The 22377-nt window shown below is 46.7% G+C and overlaps 2 protein-coding genes across 3 annotated transcripts in view; both read right to left on the bottom strand.

The window, feature by feature from the left end:
* Positions 1 to 22377, bottom strand: part of SMG1 (SMG1 nonsense mediated mRNA decay associated PI3K related kinase) — a 283265-nt gene that overhangs the window by 122718 nt on the left and 138170 nt on the right. For both annotated transcript variants that reach the window (XM_089679071.1, XM_089679072.1), the window contains exons 28-30: positions 18921 to 19080; positions 3059 to 3179; positions 715 to 963 (exon numbers count right to left, since the gene is read on the bottom strand). In XM_089679071.1, the coding sequence (XP_089535197.1) occupies positions 715 to 963; positions 3059 to 3179; positions 18921 to 19080 (530 nt within the window). The remainder of the gene's footprint in view (positions 1 to 714; positions 964 to 3058; positions 3180 to 18920; positions 19081 to 22377) is intronic.
* LOC149460918 (lamina-associated polypeptide 2-like) lies at positions 14001 to 16006 on the bottom strand. The gene has a single exon (XM_089679102.1). The coding sequence runs from the start codon at positions 15815 to 15817 to the stop codon at positions 14807 to 14809; it is 1011 nt and encodes a 336-aa protein (XP_089535228.1). The 5' UTR covers positions 15818 to 16006; the 3' UTR covers positions 14001 to 14806.

Genomic DNA, 22377 nt, shown 5'->3' with positions numbered 1-22377 from the left:
TGAACAATGTTTGGTCCAGGACTTCCTGAATTAGTAACATTTGTACATCCCAATTGCTTACAGTGTTCAGCAGCTTCATTAACGGAGAAGTACAGCCAAAGCTTTTTTGGCTGTACTTCTCCTGTGGATCCCAGGGGAGGTGGGGGTTGGGTGCAGAGCAGAGAGTGGTAACTGACAGTCACCGCTCTCTGCTTAGAGTGGCTGTGAGAATTAGCCAGCGGGGCACAGATGCAGCATAGGCCGGATGCTGCATCCACCTAGGTAAGCATAATCGGAGAAAAAAAAAAAAAGCCCTAGCTCTCTTTTAAAGCGGATCTGCAAGTTTAATTTAACATATATTTGTTTGGACCAAGCTACTATTTTCTTCACTAACAGTTCCAGCGCTGTGTGCATTGTATAAGCTGTATGTAGCCTTAGCTCCATACAGTATACATTGCTGTTTTCTGGCAGTAGAACTAGAAAGCCCGGTCCCACTCTCAGAACATTGAGTCAGGCTGAGCCTTTCACAGGCAGCTTTGTATCCTATGAATGAACACCCTTCAAAAAGGCTGACTGCCGGTTGGCCAGCTTGGTTCAAACTATTTATAAGTTAAATCAAACATGGCGATCAGCTTTAAAAAGGTGGGTGTGCCAACTGGTAATTTTCAGCAGCTGATCAGTAAGGGTGCTAAATGGTTTTACATCAAAAATAATTAAATACAAAATCACACTGACCTGCAGCATATAGTAGTTTGGATTTTTCAATATCAAGTTCCGGTCCCCACTTCTCATCCATCTGCCCATGGAGTGAAAGTTTCTTGAAATGAGACACTAAATCCTGAGCATTGCACACTTGGTCTAAATGGATTTCACTGCATTGGGCAAGCAATCGTGCAGCGAGAGTGACATTTCCATGTTTCCTGGCACATTTAGCAGCTGTTAATCCCAGTTCCATCAGATGACTTTTTATGGGCACCGTTGGTTCTGAAAATCAACATTATAAGATTACACTTAATACATTTATATACACGCCTATTCAGATCCCTATTTAATAGAAATAGGACAATATATTTTTGCAATTTTTGTCACACATGGCAATGATAGATAATGCATACTTGCTTAATGCTCTGCAACATGACACCGTAGCATTACTGTATTGAGTTCAACGTGGACCAGGAAGTCCACGGTGTCAGATTCCTGCACACCGATTTCCATTCAAAGCATAAAAGATTGATAGACTGCATGGAATCTGATAAAATTGTGAATGTATGGAAAAAGGATTGGGAAACTAAACTACAGTGCTTTGAAAAAGTATTCATACCACATGAAATTTTCCACATTTTGTCATGTTACAACAAAAACAATTTATTTTATTGGGATTTTATGTGATAGACCAACACAAAGTGGCACAAAATTGTGAAGTGGAAGGAAAATAATAAATGGTTTTCAAAATGGTTTACAAATAAATATCTGAAAAGTGTGGTTTGCATTTGTATTCAGCCCCCCGAGTCAATACTTTGTAGAACCAAACCAAGCAATTACAGCTGCAAATCTTTTGGGGTATGTCTCTATCAGCTTTGCACATCTACAGAGTGACATTTTTGCCCAATCTTTTTTACAAAATAGAGCAAGCTCTGTCAGATTGGATAGAGAGCGTCTGTGAACACCAATTTTCACGTCTTGCCACAGATTCTCAAAAGGATTTAGGTCTGGACTTTGACTTGCTATGCTTTAATCTAAACCATTCCATTGTAGCTCTGGCTGTATGTTCAGGGTGGTGGTCCTGCTGGAAGGTGAACCTCCGCCCAAATCTTAAGTGTTTTTCAAACTTGCCCTGTGTTTGGCTCCATTCATCTTTCCATCAACTCTGACCAACTTCCCTGTTGAAGAAAAGCATCCCCACAACATGATCCTGCCACCACCATGTTTCACGGTGGGGATGGTGTGTTCAGGGTGATGTGCAGTGTTAGTTTTCTGCCACACATAGCATTTTGCTTTTGGGCAAAAAAGTTCAATTTTGGTCTCATCTGACCAGAGCACCTTCTTCCACGTTTGCTGTGTCCCCCACATGGCTTCTCGAAACTGCAAACGGGACTTCTTATGGCTTTCTTTCAACAATGGCTTACTTTTTGCCACTTTTCCAAAAAGACAAGATTTGTGGAGTGCACGACCAATAGTTGTCGTGTGGACAGATTCTCCCAACTGAGCTGTGGATCTCTGCAGCTACTCCAGAGTTACTATAGGCCTCTTGGCAGCTTCTCTGATTAATGCTCTTCTTGCCCTGCCTGTCAGTTTAGGTGGACGCCCATGTCTTGGTAGGTTTGCAGTTGTGCCATACTCTTTCCATTTTCAGATGATGGATTGAAACAGTGCTATGTGAGATGTTCAAAGCTTGGGCTATTTTTATATAATCTAACCCTGCTTTAAACTTCTCAACTTTACCCCTGACCTGTGTGGTGTACGCCTTGGCTGTGGGAATACAGTAACTGTCAGAGATACAGGGTAATCATGTCTTACTGGTCCACGGCGCTGCACTCTGTTTAGGATCCAGGCTCCAACAAGGTGTGTATACCCACAATTGGGGCTTCAGGGTCAGGGTTTTAGAGGGATGAATGACAGCCCTGGACCTGTATAGCACCCTGCAGCTAATTACACGCAGTGCATCAAGTGTTGAGGTGGCTCCCATCCAGGATCCAGTGGCCAAATCAATTTTACAGGCCATCCCAATGATGTGGAGCCCAGATGTGGCTCGCAAAGTTGTACCAAGGTTACATCAATCCAGAAGATTAACTGCTTTTATTGCTGTATTAGAAGACCGTTAAGAGTTGAATAAAGACTCTGGAGTTAAAATACTAAATCGGTTGAGAGATTTCTCCATAAGGGAAAACCAGTTCAGTCCCTTTAGGACACTAGCAAAAAATAGAATTAGGTGGAGTTACAAGGGGACAAGTGCTGCACTTAGTCCATCATATTTCTCTAGCTGGAAAATCAACCACACTTACAATCTTTTTTCACACTATTATCCTAAAAAAGGAAAAGTGAAAAGCATTGCTGTAATCAGGACAATAAAACTACCTACCTTTGAATTTTTCTGCAAGTTGGTTTTGGAAGGCTGTGTATCTTAAAGCATGTATCCATGGTCTGACATCATGCTGTTTACATGAGCGCAAAGCTTCACTGAACAGAGGGATCAGACAGTCCTGTGAACGCATAACAATCATGCTGATTGCAGACCAAGTTAAACATTGCACAAAAGAACAGAATCCTCACAATGATAAGTTCACTACAGTATTGTCTATTAGCAGAGAATTAACTAAAATAGGATTTTGTACTCACAGTTCAATCCTTTACATAAAGTCCATTGAAGGACACAAATTAAAATACTGTAGGGTTATACTGCCAATGGCAAATTCTAGTCCAGCCCCAAGATAACCTCTCCTCTACTCAGCATTTCTGTTTGTGGAAAGCAATGCCAGTGAATGAACAGAAACAGAGGAGTGGAACCTGTGTCCCTCAATAGGCCAAGAAAAAAATCTAACACAAAAAAAGTACAAAAAAAAAAAAAGGAAAAAAAAAGGTTTTGACTTAACATAAAAATCATTTTCTTGTAATACATTAAAGGGACACAGCATAAAGTACTAATATTCATTGGGTTATGCTGCTACCTACTCACAGCAAGCCTAAGCATCCTGACACTTTAAAAATTACTCAGTCATGCAGCACTCTATGCAAATTAATTTTATATATTTGTTGGAGAACTAGACCCTTTCGTTTGGTAGTATATAATCACCACTCTTTTATTTACTATAGAAAAGAAAGAAAGTGAAAATAAAAAATTGTTTCCCTTAGTGTTTCTACTATAAAAATTTAGCAAAAAATAAAATCTTTCATTTACAGGTATTTAGTCCAAAATGTGTTTTGCTACATATCTTCTTGGTTAAAAAAAACAAAAAACCACACAGTACAAATACCCCCAATGTCCAATTTTTGGAAAGTAGATAGGTATTTAGTAAGAATTTAGTTTTTTTTGAAGTTGTAACTTATTTGCCACAGTTTTTTTGGTGAATAAAATCTGATTACACAAAGTTACAATTTTGATTAGTTATTTCTCCCCCAGAGCTATTACCTTTTGTATCACCCAACCCTTCCTCCTAGATTGTATGCTCTAACGTGCAGGGTCCTCTGTTTCCTCTTGTACCAAATTGTATTGCAACTATTATGTCTACCTTCATTTTGTAAAGAGCTGCGCAAACTGTTGGTGATATATAAATCCAGTATAATAATAATTTCTCACTCACGGCATAGGTATACTTACAATTGCATCCCAAAATACATTCTTCTACTCCTCCTGAGTATGGTGATAACCACATGAGACCTTTTCACAGCCCTGCTCCTTAGAGAGGCCCAAAATCCAAAGAGCGCCTTAAGGTTTTCTAAGGGCATAAAATACACATCTAATTCCCAGACTACCTATCAAATTTTTGGAGGCCCTGAACTGCCAGGATAGTGGACACACACAAAATGACCATTGTGCAAATAAAATACTCCAAGGTATTTTCAAAGAGGCTTAAAGGAGTCTTTTGAAAATGTATTTGTTTGCCACAATTTTTTGGAAAGAAAATTAATTTTTTTTTTTTTTTTTAACAAAGTTGTCAATTAAAATAAGATATCTCTAACAGACAGCGAAGGCATACTTTGGATTTCACCTCAAAAATACACACTCTTCTACTCCTGAGTACTGAGTATAGGGATACTACACAGTGCCTTAAAAAAGTATTCCTACCACTTGAAATTTTCCACATTTTTTCCATGTTACAACCAAAAACATAATTGTATTTTATGCGATAGACCAACACAAAGTGGCAGGAAAACGATAAGTCCTCCCACTGGACGTTTTTACAGCTGCTGTTTTTGGCTTTTGACGTTTTTTTTCTACAGCCAGTAAACTCCCCAGCATGTTATCCTACGTGTACATGTACACACACTGTAATCAACTTTTTTTGGCAGAGGTGTGTTTTGGCTGGAAAAAAACCCCAGAACTAGTGGGTTTTTAGAGTTTTTTTTAGCTGTAAAAACACTCTAATGCTGAAAATTGTTTTACAGTTACTTTACACAACTAATGTTACCAGCGTTATTAAAACACAGAGGGTGCATGGAGCCTAAATGGATTTCAAAATGGTTTACAAATAAATATCTGAAAAGTGTGGCATGCATTTGTATTCAGCCCCCCTGAGTCAATACTTTGTAGAACCACCTTTAGCTGCAATTACAGCTGCAAGTCTTTTGGGGATGTCTGTACCAGCTTTGCACATCTAGAGAGTAAAATTTTTGCCCATTCTTCTTTGCAAAATAGCTCAAGCTCTGTCAGATTGGATGGAGAGCGTCTGTACAGCAATTTTCTACTCTTGCCACAGATTCTCAATTGGATTTAGGTCTGGGCTTTGATTGGGCCATACTAAAACATGAATATGCTTTGATCTAAATCATTCCATTGTAGCTCTGGCTGTATGTTTAGGGTTGTTGTCCTGCTGGAAGGTGAACCTCCGCCCCAGTCTCAAGCCTTTTACAGACTAACAGGTGAATGTCTTCTAAGATTGCCCTGTATTTGGCTCCATCCATCTTCCCATCAGCTCTGACCAGCTTCCTTGTGCCTGTTGAAGAAAAGCATCCCCACAACATCATGCTGCCACTACGTTTCATGGTGGGGATGGTGTGTTCAAGGTGATGTGCAGTTTATTTTTCCACCACACACACAACGTTTTGCTTATAGGCCAAAAAGTTCAATTTTGGTCTCATCTGACCAGACCACCTTCTCCCACGTTTGCTGAGCCCCCCACATGGCTTCTTGCAAAATGCAAATGGGACTTTTCGATAATGGCTGCCTTCTTGCCACTCTTCCATAAAAGCCAGAATTGTGAAGTGCAGGACTAATAGTTGTCCTGTGGACAGATTCTCCTACCTGAGCTGCGGATCTCTGCAGCTTCTCCAGAGTTACTATGGGCCTCTAGACTGCTTCGCTGATTAATGCTCTCCTTGCCCATCCTGTCAGCTTAGGTGGACAGCCACGTCTTCACAGTTGTGCCATTCTTTTTCCAGTTTCAGATGATGGCTTGAACAGTGCTCCGTGAGATGTTCGAAGCTTGGGATATTTAACTTAACCCCGATTTTAACTTCTCCACAACTCTATCTCTAACCTGTCTGGTGTGTTCCTTGACTTTCATGATGCTGTTTGTTCACTAATTATTATTATACAGTATTTATATAGCGCCAAAGGGTTTGCTCAGCGCTGTACAATAGCAAGGGGGACAGAACATGAGACAAGACAGAAACAATACAATACACGAGGGGTTCGAAGGCCCTGCTCTTTCAAGCTTACAATCTAGGAACTAATGTTCTCTAACAAACCTCTAAGGGCTTCACAGAACAGCTGAATTTAAATTGAGATTAAAAATTACACAGGTGGATTCAATTTACTAATTAGGTGACTTCTGAAGACAATTGGCTCCACTAGATTTTAGACAGGGGTATCATAGTAAAGGGGGCTGAAAACAAATGCACCCCACACTTTTCAGACATTTGTAAAAAATTTTGAAAACCATTTGTCATTTTACTTTGTGTTGATCTATCTCATAAAATTCCAATAAACTACATTTACATTTTTGGTTGTAACATGACAAAATGCGGAAAATTTGAAGGGGTATGAATACTTTTTCAAGGCACTGTATGTGTGACACTTTTTCACTGCTTAGATGCAGAGAAGGGTCACTGCTGTGTCCCCCCCCCCCCCCATCTTCCTGTTAGTGAGCGTAAAGATGCCGTCGATCTGTCATCTTACACCTGCTTGTGCTCTGCAGCCCTATTAGTCAAACCAGATTACTGTGAGCTGTAATATTGCACCATCAGACACCTACAGCAGTGTACAGGTCTTTCAGATGTGAAAGTGAGAAATGGATTTAAAGTGTTGTTTTTAACCGTACATTAAACTGGTGCCACACACACGCACACATGCATACACACAAAACACACACGCACACACACCACCCCCATAAAAAGTTGCAGTACTTTGTAGTTCACTCACAGAGCCGGGTACTGCACTCTAGGGCAGGGGTCCTCAAACTACGGCCTCAAACATGCGGCCCGCCGAGGACATTTATCCGGCCCGCCGGCAGGGGCGTATTTGCCGTGAGGAAGGGACACTAAGTACAGGGGTGGGCAGGGGGCTGCTGTATCTTACCTGGCTCTGTGTTCCAGTCTCACGACGATCCAGTCCAGGAAGCGCTGCTCCTTCATTCACTCTGGCCACGCCCTCACTCGATGTTCGCGCTAATGCTCGGCTCCGCCTCCACACCGGTGATTGGGCCCCAGAACTGTAGCTCAGGAAAGGCACACAGGCGGCCAATCACCTTCGAGGATGCGGAGCCGAGCGGCCCCGCGAACATCGAGTGAGTGAGAGGCCGGTGTGAAGGACAGGTAAGTGTGCCGTGCAGATGGTGCTGCTGCAACCAGGTATGCTGGCTGCAGCAGCACCATGCTGGAACAGGGGTCAGCAAGTTAAATGTCATTGGTGTCAGTGGGAGGAATAGTGCCCCATCATTGGTGTCACTGATACGAATGATGGGGCATTATTCCTCCCACTGACACCACTGATGGGGCATACTCCTCCCCCCACTGACACCAACGATGGGGCACTATCCCCCCCCCCCCCACTGACACCAACGATGGGGCACTATTCCTCCCCCCCCACTGACACAAACGATGGGGCACTATTCCACCCCCCACTGACACCAACGATGGGGCACTATTCCACCCCCCACTGACACCAACGATGGGGCACTATTCCACCCCCCACTGACACCAACGATGGAACACTATTCCTTCCCCCACTGACACCAATGATTGGGTACTATTCCTCCCACTGACACCACTGATGGGGCACTATTCCTTCCCCCACTGACGCCAACGATGGGGCACTATTCCCCCCCCCCCCCCAGACACCAACGATGGAAAACTATTCCTTCCCCCACTGACACCAATGATGGGGTACTATTTCTCCCACTGACACCAATGTTGGGACACTATCCCCCCCCACTGACACCAATGACAGGGCACTATTCCCCCCACTGAAACCAATGACGCACTATTCCTCCCCACTGACACCAATGACGTACTATTCCTCCTACTGACACCAAAGATGGGGCACTATTCCTCCCACTGACCCAATGATGGGACACTATTCCTCCCACTGACACCAATGTTGGGACACTATCCCCTTCCCCCACTGACACCAATGACGGGGCACTATTCCTCCCCCCACTGACACTAATGATGGGGCACTATTCCTCCCACTGACACTAATGATGGGGCACTATTCCTCCCACTGACACTAATGATGGGGCACTATTCCTCCCACTGACACCAGTGATGGGGCACTATTCCTCCCACTGACACCAGTGATGGGGCACTATTCCTCCCACTGACACCAGTGATGGGGCACGATTCTTCCCACTGACACCAGTGATGGGGCACGATTCTTCCCACTGACACCAGTGATGGGGCACGATTCTTCCCACTGACACCAGTGATGGGGCACGATTCTTCCCACTGACACCAGTGATGGGGCACGATTCTTCCCACTGACACCAGTGATGGGGCACGATTCTTCCCACTGACACCAGTGATGGGGCACGATTCTTCCCACTGACACCAGTGATGGGGCACGATTCTTCCCACTGACACCAGTGATGGGGCACGATTCCTCCCACTGACACCAGTGATGGGGCACTATTCTTCCCACTGACACCAACGATGGGGCACGTTTCTTCCCACTGACACCAACGATGGGGCACGTTTCTTCCCACTGACACCAATGATGGGGCACGTTTCTTCCCACTGACACCAATGATGGGGCATGTTTCTTCCCACGGACACCAATGATGGGGCACTATTCCTCCCACTGACACCAATGATGGGGCACTATTTCGCTTCATAAGACACACTTGGGGGGAAATGTCTGTGTGTCTTATGGAGCGGACGGCCCAGTATTCCCGCCGCCGTTGTATGTCCGCAGTCTCTGGTCATCTCCTGTACTGTGTCCGCATTTGTTCATAGTTTTTTTTCTTTTTAACTATAGTCTGGCCCTCTAACGGTCTGAGGGACAGTGAACTGGCCCCCTGTTTAAAAAGTTTGAGGACCCCTGCTCTAGGGGGAGGCAGGGAGCACAGCACACACTCCTTCCTTTGCTTTCACTGCGCTCAGCTATTGAGCAGTCTGGCGGCTTCCAGTGCCAATGACAGATTTGGCCTGATCTCCGAGCCTGCTCAGCAAGACGGCCCTGGGGGACACAAACACCCCCACCATAATTTCCACTCTCCATTGACTAGCAGAAATTTCAAGCCCTGTACTAAGCTCTCGCCACATGAGCTGCGAGGCATATGTTTTAATACACCCCCTGCCCTCAGGTGTGAGCCATCTGTCCAAGGTCCACAGCCAGACAGCAAACGGTTTATGTACTCTAAGAGAAGGATTTTATTGCAAGTCAAAAATTAGCATTTTTGGTTTAACTGTAAAATATTTTACTTGGAGTATATCACCAGACACAATATTCATGACTACTTGAGTTATGCTGCCACCTTCAGGTGAAAGGACAGTAGCCAAAAGAGAAAAAAAACAAAACAAAAAAAAAAAAACACAACCTCAGCCCATGAATAACCCCTTAGCAGCTCAGCGAAGCCTGTTTTGTAGCAAGCAACCAGGAACACAGACAAGAGGGGAGAGATCTGTGTCCAGTGATGTACTCCAAGGATTTTAACAGTAAACCAAAAAACTTAATTTCTCAGTTGCAGATCACAAGACACAGAGGACTTCCTGACTACTGGACTCTGAATATGAGGTGTTGGCAACAAAGCAACAAACCAAACACGACCAAAACCGAAAAACAGAAGGGTGAAACCCATTACAAGGCTGCCTGCAAGACCTTTTGCCCCTACTTGATTTAACTTGGGAAGAGTGTAGTGAAGACCAGGTAGCAGCATTACAAACTTGAATAAAAGAAGCTGGATGCAGAAAGGCCAAGAAAGTACTGACACTCCTAATGGAATAGGCCTCGACTGGGAAAGAAGGAATCTTGCCCTTGAATACCACAGAAGTCAGAACTGAGCTGAAAAATCCACCCAGATATAGCAGACCCGAGATGCAGCCTGATCATTGTGAGCAATGTCAGGTAGAACAAACAGGGAATTAGACTGTCAAAACGAAGCTATACACTTCAGAGACATGAATAGCTTGATCATCCAAAGAGTGTAGCACCTTTTCCTTAGAATGCTTAGGATTAGGACAAAAAAAAAAAAAAAAACACAATGTCCTGATTCCAGTGAAATTAAGACTGTCATAGGTAGGAAAGGGAACCAAGGCCTCAACACCTTATCCTGGTGAAGAACCAGGAAGGCGCAGCCAATTCTAAGACCACGCAAACTAAGGTAATCGCAAAAACATTCCTTGCCGTGGTTCAAATGGATAAGCCTGTAAAACAAACGCGAACAAGTTTCCAATGGAGACAGCTGACCATAGAGGTGGAACAATCTGTGTGACACTCTGCACAAAGCTTTAACCAAGGAAAGAGAAACAAAAGGCCTGAAATACAACAGCCTGTGAGAACCCCTGAGAATTGATATTGCAGACCACAAATGGCTGCAGAAACATCCTCCATGGCACAAAAGAAGTGGAAGACTGTGTGTCCTTTAGACAGAAATACCAGATAAGGTCAAGAATTTAGAGCTGCACTGACCCTTTGGGGAGCCACCGTGGGAGAACTATACAGCATGTCCACCCGAAGTGAGGGATTTGACATCCCACCCCATTGTGCTTCCCCCACCTCTCTGCCTACACAAGGCCATGGCTTGCTGAGGGTCTTTAGGCCTGTGGATCCCACAGGGAAAGGCCACCCATCAGAGAGGAGGGTAAGCACAGGCCAGATACTAAGGTGGCAGTCAATCCCTCCAATCAAGTGTCCCTAAATACTTGCTATGCTGTGCAGGTGTAGTGTCCAGATACAATCACTGGCTGTAGGAGCAGTTAACAATGCGACCTGTCCAAAGGAACCACATTGCTTGTCTGGCTTTTTTGAACACCTTAGGTAGGAAAGGGAACCAAAGCCTCAGCACCACCTCATCCTGGTGAAGAGCCAGCAAAGGTCCTTGCAGGAAAGCGCAGTCAGTCAATTCCAAGACCGTGCAAACTAAGGTAAAAAAAAAAGACAAGCTTGCATGTAAGTAGCAACAATGATATTTCCTGGTGAGGTTCAAATGGATAAGTCTGTAAAACAAACAAGAACAAAATGCCAAAAGGGACAATGGACACAGAGGTGGAACAATCTGTGTGACACCCTGCGCAAAGCTTTAACCAAGGAAAGAGGCACAACAGGTCTGAAATACAACAGCCAAGCCTGTGAAAACCCCTGAGAATTGATCTTGCAGACCAGAAATGGCTTGCCTGGCTTTTTTCAACACTGCTACTGCAGTGGAGTGCTCTGTACAAAGAGCCGCATAAAAAAAAAAAAAAAAAAAAAAAAAAAAAAAAAAAAAATCAAGTTACACTTACGGTAACGTCTTTTCCAGGAGTCTTTCAGGCCAGCACTCTGAGAGACCTCAGCTCCTCCCCATCTGAGGAAACACCTCCACCTACAATAAAAAAGCTCCACTCCCCTCTGACCTCAGTTCTCCAAGCATCCTCCGGTCACCTGGGGAGACACAATGCGAGACAACATAATCATAATAAGCCATCTTCACATAACCAATATCAACACGGGTGGGAAACCGGTGCTGGCCTGAAAGACTCCTGGAAAAGACGTTACCGTAAGTGTAACTTGATTTTTCCCCTACCGTCTTTCAGGCCAGCACTCTGAGAGGATAAGCGAGTACTCACCCCTCGGGCGGGCTAACTGCTTGCAAGACCTTACGACCAAAGTCCTGCTCCTGCACCGAGACCAGGTCCAGTCTGTAATGCTTGGCAAATGTGTCATAGCTGGACCATGTTGCCGCTCTGCAAATCTGCCCTGGGGAAACCCCTGCTAGCTCTGCCTGGGTAGCCGCCACCGCTCGGGTGGAATGTGCCTTGATACCCTCCGGGACCTCCAGGCCTTCCGCCTGATATGCTCCTGCAATCGCCAGCCGCAGCCAGCTGGCCAGCGTCCTTCTAGACGCCTTCTTGCCTCTTCTAGCCCCCTTAAAAAAAACAAAAAGGGATTCGGTGCTTCTGAACTCCCTAGATTTCTCTAGATACTGGAGAACGCACCTTCTTACATCCAAACAATGATACCTCTCCTGATCTACCCCCACCGGGTCAGGAAAAAACGAGGGAAGGACAATGTCCTGTTCCCTCTGGAAACTCCGAGCTACCTTCGGAATGAAGGACGGGTCCGGTCTGAAAACTATTCTGTCCGAAAAAATACGGAGATAAGGTGTTCTGATCGAGAGAGCCTCCATCTCGCACACCCTCCTCGCCGTGGTAATCGCCACCAGAAAAGCCGTTTTAATGGTGAGCTCACTTATCGGGCAGGACTCCAGGGGCTCGAACGGAGCCCTAGTCATCCCCCCGAGCACCTTGGCCAAATCCCACACCGGAAACGGTCTGGACCTCGGAGGCCTCTGCCTCACCAGAGCTTTGAAAAACCTACTCACCAACGCCTCCCTGGCCAGGGGCGTCTCTAGGAACACACTGAGGGCCGAGACCTGGCCCTTGAGCGTGCTGACAGACAATCCCTTGTCCGCTCCCGCCTGCAGGAATTCCAACACGGAAACCAAACTATGGGTTGCCACTGCCGTCCGGTCACACCAGGCTGTAAAGCAACCCCAGACCCTACCATAAATGGCCTGGGTCTCCTCCTTCCTACTGGCCAGTAATGTCGCCACTACCTTAGGCGAGAACCCCTTCTCTAAGAGGAGCTGCTGCTCAGAAACCAGGCCGTTAACCGTAATCTTCCCACGCTGGGGCAAAGAACCGGCCCCTGTGTTAACAAATCCTCTCTTGGTGGCAGCTCCCAGGGTGGACGAGAGGCCAAACTTTTTAGGGTCGCAAACCACGCCCGCCGCGGCCAGAAGGGAGCTATCAGGATTAACGAGGTCCCCTCTGTCCTGAATTTCCTCAGGACCAGGGGGAGCAAGGGAACCGGGGGGAAGGCGTAACAAAGCCGGTAGTCCCACCTCTGACCTAATGCGTCCACCGCTCTGGACCCGTCCCAGCGGGATAGAGAGAAGAAATTTGGGACCTTGTTGTTCCTCCCGGAGGCAAAAAGGTCCACATCCGGGGATCCCCACCTCCGCACAATCTCCTGAAAGACATTGGGGTTCAAGGCCCATTCCGACTCCCTGAGCAGAGTCCTGCTCAGAAAGTCTGCCTTCTGGTTCAGCTCCCCTTTTAAGTGTATCGCAGACAGGGACGCCAAGTTCACCTCTGCCCAGGACAACAGTGTCGCCGCTAAGGCTCCGAGGGCCTTGCTCCTTGTCCCTCCCTGCCTGTTTATAAAAGCCACTGCCGTGGCATTGTCCGTTAGGAAACGCACGTGCTGGCCCGTGACCCACGCCTGGAAGGAGTGCAGAGCCTCCCACACTGCCCTCAATTCCTTCCAATTTGAGGATTTGGCCTTCTGCCCCAAGGACCATTCCCCCTGAGTCACCAAATTTCCCAGGTGGGCTCCCCAGCCCCTGGCGCTGGCATCCGTAGTAACTTCCGTGGATATCGGAAAGCACCACAACAGCCCCTGAGTTATGCTGGACGATCTCTTCCACCACCATAGAGACCTCTTCACACTGGGGGGAACCAGGACCCTGCGTTCTAGGGAGTGACTCCTCCTGTCCCAAACCCTCAGGATCCACAACTGGAGGGGACGCATATGCAGACCTGCCCACTGAACTGCCGGAATGGACGCTGTCAGTAATCCAAGTACCGACATGGCCTGCCTTATGGATATCGACCTGCTCCCCTGTAGTAATCTGACCCTGGCTTCCAACTTGGTGATTTTTTCCAAAGTCAGGCTGGTCTTCTGGTCCACCGAATCTAGAGCGTAGCCCAAGTAAATCACTTTCTGAGAAGGTACCAGGCAGGACTTCTCCAGATTCAAAATCCACCCCAAGCTTTCTAGATGGCCCCTCACTATAACCAGGTCTTGCCGTAAGTGAGCTTCTGAATCTGCGAAGAGCAGCAAATCGTCCAGATAGGCCACCACTGAAATCCCCCTCAAGCGAATAGAAATCAGTGCCTCCGACAGAACCTTGGTGAATACTCTTGGCGAGGAGGAAAGGCCGAATGGAAGAGCCCTGAACTGCCAATGTCGAATTCCTTCCTCCCCCCCACTGCCAACCTGAGGAACCTCTGAGAGGCTTCCGCCACGGGCACGTGTAGGTAGGCGTCCTTCAAGTCTATGGATGCCATGAATGCACCTGGCGGTATTAGGGACCTGATTGTAAAAATGGAGTCCATGCGGAACCTCCGGTAACGCACTGACCTGTTTAGGGGTTTCAGGTTCAAAATCAGTCTGAACGCCCCAGACGGCTTTTGAACCACAAACACATGGGAATAAACTCCCTTCCCTCGTTCCTCTACCGGAACCCTGGAGATGACCCCCTGGGACTCTAGAATCTCTAAAGCGCCCACCAGAGCCGCGTCCTTCATCGGATCCCTTGGACGGGTCGTCACCAGAAAAGTCTCGGGTGGCGGCCTTAGAAACTCCAACCGGTAACCCCTTCGGATGACATCCAAAATGAAGGGGCTGGTGACCACGGCTTCCCACTGTGGGAGGAATGCCGCCAATCTTCCCCCCACAGGAGGAACCAAGTCACCTTGGCTTTTGGGGCTGCTCAGGAGGGCGAAAAATCGCTCCCCCTCTTCCCCTACCTCTCTGTCCAGCAGACCTACCCTGACCAGGCGGTCGCAGGCTCAGCCTTTTTGCCGGGCGGGCCTTCCGTGTCCCCCCCTCCTGCATTTTCCTCTTGAGGGGGAAGGACTTCTTCCTATCAGCTGTCCGGTCCAATAACTCCTCCAACCCCGGGCCGAACAGACAGTCTCCTGTGAGGGGGATGCCGCACAACCTAATTTTCGAAGTGATGTCCCCCTGCCATGTTTTTAGCCACAGCGCCCTTCTGGCTGAGTTGGTCAGGGCAGCAGACCTGGCCCCCAACCTCACCGACTCTGCGGAAGCGTCCGCAATATACCCAACTCCTTGCAAAAGGGTCTCAAAAGAGGCCAAGATTTTTTCCTTAGGAGAGTCTGCCACAATATGGGCCTGTAATTGCGTAAGCCAATACTCTAAGTTTCTGGCTACCACTGTCGTAGCCATGGCCGGCTTCAGGTTGTACAGGGTCGAGTCCCAGGCCTTCCTAAGGAGAGACTCCGCCCTTCTGTCCAATAAGTCTGGTAAGACCCCCATGTCCTCAAACGCCAGATCAGTTCTCCTGGTCGTTTGGGAAAAGGCTGCATCTAGTCTAGGGCTCTTGTTCCAGACCGCCTCCGGGTCTTCCGAAAACGGAAATCTCCTTCTCAACGCCTTAGAGAAGAACGGCTTCCTTTCCGGGTCCTGCCACTCCTTCTTAATGGTGTCCACCAAAATGTCATGCACAGGAAATATTCTGTGCTGGTGCTCCTCCAACCCCTGATACATTTGGTCGTGGAGAGATAAGGCCTTAACCTCCTCCTTAATGTCCAGGGTTTCGTATATAGCCCCCAGGAGCTCATCTACCTCCTCTAGAGTCAATTTGTACCGGGAGGGGCCCCTCCCTTCCTCCGAGGGACCCTCCCCCGCCGATTCCTCCTCAGACTGGGAGTCCCCCACTGGTTCCTCCCCGGTCATAAGGGGTTCCCGACGACTCACCGAAGCTACCTGGGGGGGGGGGGGGGGGAAGTGTAGGTAATGGGAGGGCAAACCTCTCCATGAGGGATTTGAAGGAGTCGAAGGTGGTAGCCAACTCCTTCACTGACCTGGCTAGGTCCCCCTGTTCCGGCTTCTCCTCCCTCACCAACCCCTGTATACATGGGCCACAAAGAACCTTTCGTCAAGATTCTTTCAAAACTTCCTTACAGAAAGGGCATCTCCGCTTGGGCTCCTGGTGCCTAAGTTTAGCTCGGACCTTGCCCTGAAAGACACAAAAGAAAGGGGGGAGGAGGGAAGCCTAATCAGTCCAACACTAAACACCCCCCCCCCTGCTCCTTCCTGGCAGAGCAAAAAAGGGCCTGCAAATCCGCAGACCCCTTGCCCCACCTTCCCACCGCTAGGGGCCAACAGGTAGGGGAGGCCTCCACTGAGGCACCTTACCTGTGACTGGCTGGTGCTGGCATCTCCTGGTCCCGGTGCCTCCGACATCCCGTACCGGAGGGTGGTCGCCTGGCGCTGGTCTGTCCCCCAGACCGCTGTGCACCGCCTTTTTAAATTTCGCGCCGCCGTGGTGTGAGGGCCGCGACCGGAAGCGGAAGTCGCAGCCCTGGGCGAAGCCCCGCCCCTTCCGCCGGAAACCGTCGTCTCCCGACGTCCGGCCCGGCAAAGTCCTCAGACCGCCAGCATGGGAAGGAGCGGAACTCCCCCCGATCCTCCCCAGATCTCACCACGGCCACCCCGACGCCCCCCCTCGCCGGAGAGGGTCGGGGGGCGAAGAGCAGGCAAGTGCTTTGTCCCGTCCCCCGGGATGCACTCTCACTGCCCGCAGCCTGCCCAGGGAGGATATGCAGCCGCACACTCCGGCCTTCACTCCCGGCTGCGTCGGGCCTCTCAGCCGGCTATCCGGCCCTCGGCTCCCCTATCGTCTGCCCTGCGCCTCCTCGTGTCTCCCCACCGGAGGAAACACCTGAACTGAGGTCAGAGGGGAGTGGAGCTTTTTTATTGTAGGTGGAGGTGTTTCCTCAGATGGGGAGGAGCCGAGGTCTCTCAGAGTGCTGGCCTGAAAGACGGTAGGGGAAAAAAAAAGTACACAGGGACACCCAGGGAGAAGAGTGTACCCCCCAGCTCCACATAGCCCAGAAGCACTCACCAGTTCATGCAGAAGAGCCAGAACCTACAATAACTAGACTCTTCCTCTGCTCCATAGACACACAACTTGGAAGCAAGCACGCATAGTAAGTGGATTGCTATTACGGCACACAGAGGAGAAGGACCCAAGAGGAGGTGGTTTTCAGACGCTTTATACCATTGCACAGAGCAGGTGAGTGTAACATTTTGATTTTAAAAAACTCAGCCCTTAGTAACACTTTAACCACTTACTGACCGTGCTATAGCCGAATGACGGCTACACCATGTTTGTCCAGTTCAGGGAGGGTGTCAAATGAAGTCCACGTGATCAGCTGTGTCCAATCACTGATGATCACGATGTAAACACACTTGGCGCTTATCGGCAGTACTTTCCTCACACTGTCACAGCGCGAGTAAAGTACTGCTGATAATCAGCAAGTGTGAAAGGAGCCATCTACACTGATAATCCGGTAACTGATTAACAGTGCAGACCCAACAGCGATGCCAGTCTGTGCTGCCTATTAGTGCCTATCATTGCCACCTTATCAATACCCACCAGTGTCATCAATGCCCACCAGTGCAGCCCCATCAGTGCCCCCCATCAGTGCAGCCCCATCAGTGCCCCCCATCAGTGCAGCCCCATCAGTGCCCCCCAATAGTGCAGCCCCATCAGTGCCCCCCAATAGTGCAGCCCCATCAGTGCCCCCCAATAGTGCAGCCCCATCAGTGCCCCCCAATAGTGCAGCCTCATCAGTGCCCCCCAATAGTGCAGCCTCATCAGTGCCCCCCAATAGTGCAGCCTCATCCGTGCCCATCAGTGCAGCCTCATCCGTGCCCATCAGTGCAGCCTCATCCGTGCCCATCAGTGCAGCCTCATCCGTGCCCATCAGTGCAGCCTCATCCGTGCCCATCAGTGCAGCCTCATCTGTGCCCATCAGTGCAGCCTCATCCATGCCCATCAGTGAAGGAGAAAAATTACCCGTTTGACAAATTCTATAATAGAAACTAAGAATAACTTTTTTTTTTCCTTACCAACATTTTCGGTCTTTTTTCGTTTGTTTAGCAAAAAATAAAGTACCAGTGGTGATTAAATACCACCAAAAGGAAGCTCTATTTGTGTGAAAAAAAATGATAAAAATGTCATATGGGTACAGTGTTTCATGACCGCGCAATTGTCATTCAAAGTGCGACAGAGCTGAACGCTGAAAATTGGCCTGGGCAGGAAGGAGGTAAAAGTGCCTGGTAGGCAAGTGGTTAATACTCACATCAAGAGATGCAAAACCTAACCAAAGCACAATGCAACTTTACAGGTGAAATCTATTCAGAGATACAACAGTGAAATTGTTACAACTTTCTACTACAAAAAGGAGTTGCAGAGTTTGGAGGAAGAGTCAAAATATGAGACTCCAGGTTCTTGACACCACCCTGCCTTTCAGTTGTAAAGAAACACTTTGTATCTGAATCTTTTTTTTTTTTTTTTTTAATTGAAATGACGTAACAGTAACAAATATATAATTTGAACAGCAGTCATTTCTCAGGCTGTCCAAAAGAACACACTTTAGTCTGCAATGGCTTGTTGAAAAGTCTTAAGCTGGCCATAGATGTGTACAGTTTCAAATGAAAATTGTTAATAGAAAAGTTCTAAGAAAGTTAATTTGTTTTTCTAATCGTTAATGGGATAAATTGATGTTCATTTTTGACCGCAATGTAAAGAAAATTCAAAGGAGCAGGATGGAAAATTAATTTCGGACACATTGGAAACAGTGTTTGTGGTTTTCGTTTTGGTAAAGTCCATTCATTCGAAATGTTAAAAGTAAATAAAATCTTTAGAATGACATTCAAATGTTCTGAGAATTTTCATACAAGTTTTCTTACGACTTTTCCTACAAATTTACGGCAAGCTTCAGAAAAAAAAAAAAAAAAAGCAAAGAAAATGATAGCAAAAAGATTTTACCTCAGATGTAAGCTTGCTGGACACTGTACTCTCAAGAGATGATGAGCAGTATAGTTGTAATGTTCCCAGTACAGGCAAACACTGCGATACTGTAAGAGTCGACAGCCTTAGAGGTCCCATCGCTATACGTGCGGTTTGCTTCAAGTGTCTGCCGAGACTTCTGCAATAAAGAATATGCTGTACTGTAATATTTGTACTTAAAGTACAAGGCTGTAAACATGTTCGTGAGTGAAACTTGCTCCACTCCCCCCCAAACCCCACAAAAGGCCAGTAGCAATTTTGTGAGATAAACCAGCTCTTACAAGGATCTGCCCAGTCAATTTCAAAAGGTCTAAATCTCTCAACCAAATGGCCCAAATGTAATGTAATGTTCCAGAGCAAGACATGAACAACAGAAAGTGGATCTTTAATATGCCAATTTAAGAGGGGAAAAAAAAAAGGAAAAAGGACATTTTTGTTTCTCAGCAAAATGCCATACCATATAAAGTGTGTATAAAATTAACAGTGCTATATAAAGTACCTATAATAAAAAAAATAAGAAATATACACCACTATAGGTGCTTTCCTTTAGGCGACTGGACAGTGGCAAGCTTTTAAAGGACCTCGCCCCCCCCCCCCCCCCCCAAACACACACACACACAAAAGCTCCTCTTACATAACCCCACAACACTCCATTAATCCTCAGTTTTGTTGCAAGCAATGCAGAGTAAACCAACAAAAGGAAGGGAGAGTGGCTTGTGTCCTGTACTGAATTTTGACCTACCAGTTAATTCCTTAGAATTAACTGGTAGGTCAAAACTCCTTTTATGTCAATTGTACAGTACAGGACACAGGCAAGGTATATTCATAAAACGAACAGCGGGCAACTAGGAAAATAGAGCTGTGCCAAACAGCTGAAAAAATCATAGGATTGCAAAGACCCAAGTTAAGAGTGCTGCTGTGAAGACCTTGCTGCAAAAAGCAGCATCCATAGAAAACTGTACTTTCACCTGACTAAGTATAAACAGAAGACCAGGTGACAGCCTTACACAGTTGGGCTGCAGAGGTTTGGTGCCAAAATGCCCAGGAAACTCCCACCAATCTAGTGGAATGCGCATGTAACAGTGCACATCCCTGCAAGGCACTCAGTACAGAACAGGGAAGCCTGGCTCTGACTATGTCCAAGCATGGTAGAGACAATTCCTTTGGATGCTTAGAAGCAGGGCACAGATATGGCAGAACAGTGTCCTTATTAAGGTGCCATGCAGAAGCCACCTTTGGTGGTCATAGGCGCAAGACAGTCTTCTTGTTATGAAGTACAAGGAAAACTGTTTACAGGAAAGGGCCATCTGTTCATAAAACACATCTGCCAGACACGATAACTACCAAAAAGGCTACTTTGCTGGCAAGAACCTCCAAGAGAATCTCCCTGATGGATTCAAAAGGTAGTTTCTGCAAAACACAAAAAACCAAAAAGGTCCCAGGTAGCACAGGGTACTGCAAGAGGAACCTGATATAGCACACTTGGAATAGAGTTTTTTTTTTCTTTTTTTAAGAAAGGTAAAAGCCAGAGGCCTTTCAAAGAGGATGGATAAGACAGATACCTGCCATTTAAGGGTGTCTAGAGCTAGGTTTTGGTCAAGACCTGTTTGTAGGAAGGCTAGAATAAAGCACAGAGTAAGCTCTGGGACTGAATTGACTGTATTCACAACTAGCACAATAGGATTTCCAGGTATGATAGCTGATTTTCCCAGAAGTGGCTTTTCTTGCTTTTAGCAAGGTAGGAATCACAGATTCAGAAATCCCTCTATCCTTTTAGACCTGTGTTGCAACAGCCATGCCAATAGAGCCAGGGACTGGAAAGCACGTTGGAATAGAGGGCCTTGAGATTGCAGATCTGGATTGTTGGTAAGAGGCCAGGGATGGTCTGCTAGAAGTTTGTATCAGGTTCTACTGAGGCAGTTTGGTACAAAAAGAATCACCATTGTCCTCTCTTGCTCTATTTTGTGGCGCAGGAGAGGCAAAATTTGTAGTTTAGGGAAGGAATACATTTTCCAGAGTTGAGAGCAGGGGATTAGAGAATCCAAGCTCAGGGCTAGAGGTTCTGGCTACAAACATTGGTAACGTTGTTGTCCTCCATCTTTGGCATATCAGATTGAACATGTCTGGATGAAGAGACCATCCCTATTGGTCCAAGCAGTGGCGGCTGAGATAATAAACCTGCCAGTTGACCAATCCTGGGATGTGGACCCCAGAAATTGCTGTACAGTTTTCCTTCAACGCAGTCACAATCCTCATGCTCCCTTGATGTTTGATATATACCAATGTGGTCACATTGTCTGAGCGTACCTAAAATGGGTTTCCCTTTAGGAAGGGGGGCCAGTGCTGGAGGGACAATGGGATTGCTCTGAACTCCAAGAAGTTGATGGGGACTTTGGTTTCTTTTCTTGACCATGTTTTCTGAACTGTCAAGGATTGGAAGACTTCTTCCAAGCAAGACAGATTTGCATCTGCTGTAAGCACTTTCCAATTGTAAAGAAGGAAAGATTTTCCCACTGTTAGAGCTGGAGCAGTAATCAACCAGGACAAGGAAGCGCTTTCCTGGATAGGCGCATGGGTACGTCCTGCTTTTTCCATGATAATAGAATGTTCTGTTGAAAATTGCAAAAGTATAATTATACCATTACAAGCATCACACTGAATTAATCACATGAATTGGTGAAGTGCCATACCCGTGAGATGCTTCAGCTCTCCAAGCTTTTAGTCATATGATTCTGTGCATATAGAGATTAGAGCCATTTTAGATATGTGTTTGATGACGTATTACATAGTTAGTCTGACTGAAAAAAGACAAAAGTCCATCCAGTATTCCAAGGCATCTACACAAAAAACAGAGCAGGAGGCAATTGCTCTAATTCATTGTCCCAGATCACTGTAGCTGCAGTTCAACATAAGAAAATTCGCTATGAGAGCTGGTTGCAGGGCTGGACTTGCCAGGATAAAAAAAACACTGCAATAATGGCGAAACAGACCAAGCGTTTTCGGATGCCATTTATGTTTAATGGCCCCTCAAACATGATGCGGTTTTACAGTGCCCTCAATCTCCTTTGTTTATCTATAAAGAAAAACATTTACCAAAGCCCCCCCAACAGGACTGTTAATAAAAAAAATGAAAAAAAAATTAAACCCCCCCCCCCCCCCCCCCCCAAAAAAACTGACACCATCCATTGATCTTGTGGCACTGTGCACATCTCATCCACTGTCTTACTGACACTGTCCACTGCTCTTCTTCCATTTTTAAGGTATGCCAAGTTTATATTTTTACAGTGACAGGTTATATTAGATTTTCCTTACTATTTGATTATGTCTTGCTCGTTAATTTCTTATGGTTGTTCCACCACTCAAAAAAGGTTGCCCACCCATGCTATAACCCATTATGTAAGAATACTGTGTCCTCTACTATATGATTAAAATAGAC

The sequence above is a fragment of the Staurois parvus genome, unplaced genomic scaffold, assembly GCF_062004578.1.
Source record: "Staurois parvus isolate SC_StPar_1 unplaced genomic scaffold, SC_StPar_1.0 ptg000217l, whole genome shotgun sequence".
In the NCBI taxonomy this organism is placed as follows: domain Eukaryota; kingdom Metazoa; phylum Chordata; class Amphibia; order Anura; family Ranidae; genus Staurois; species Staurois parvus.
Note: the sequence above shows the minus strand (reverse complement) of the source record. Positions and strands in the feature narration are given on the sequence as shown.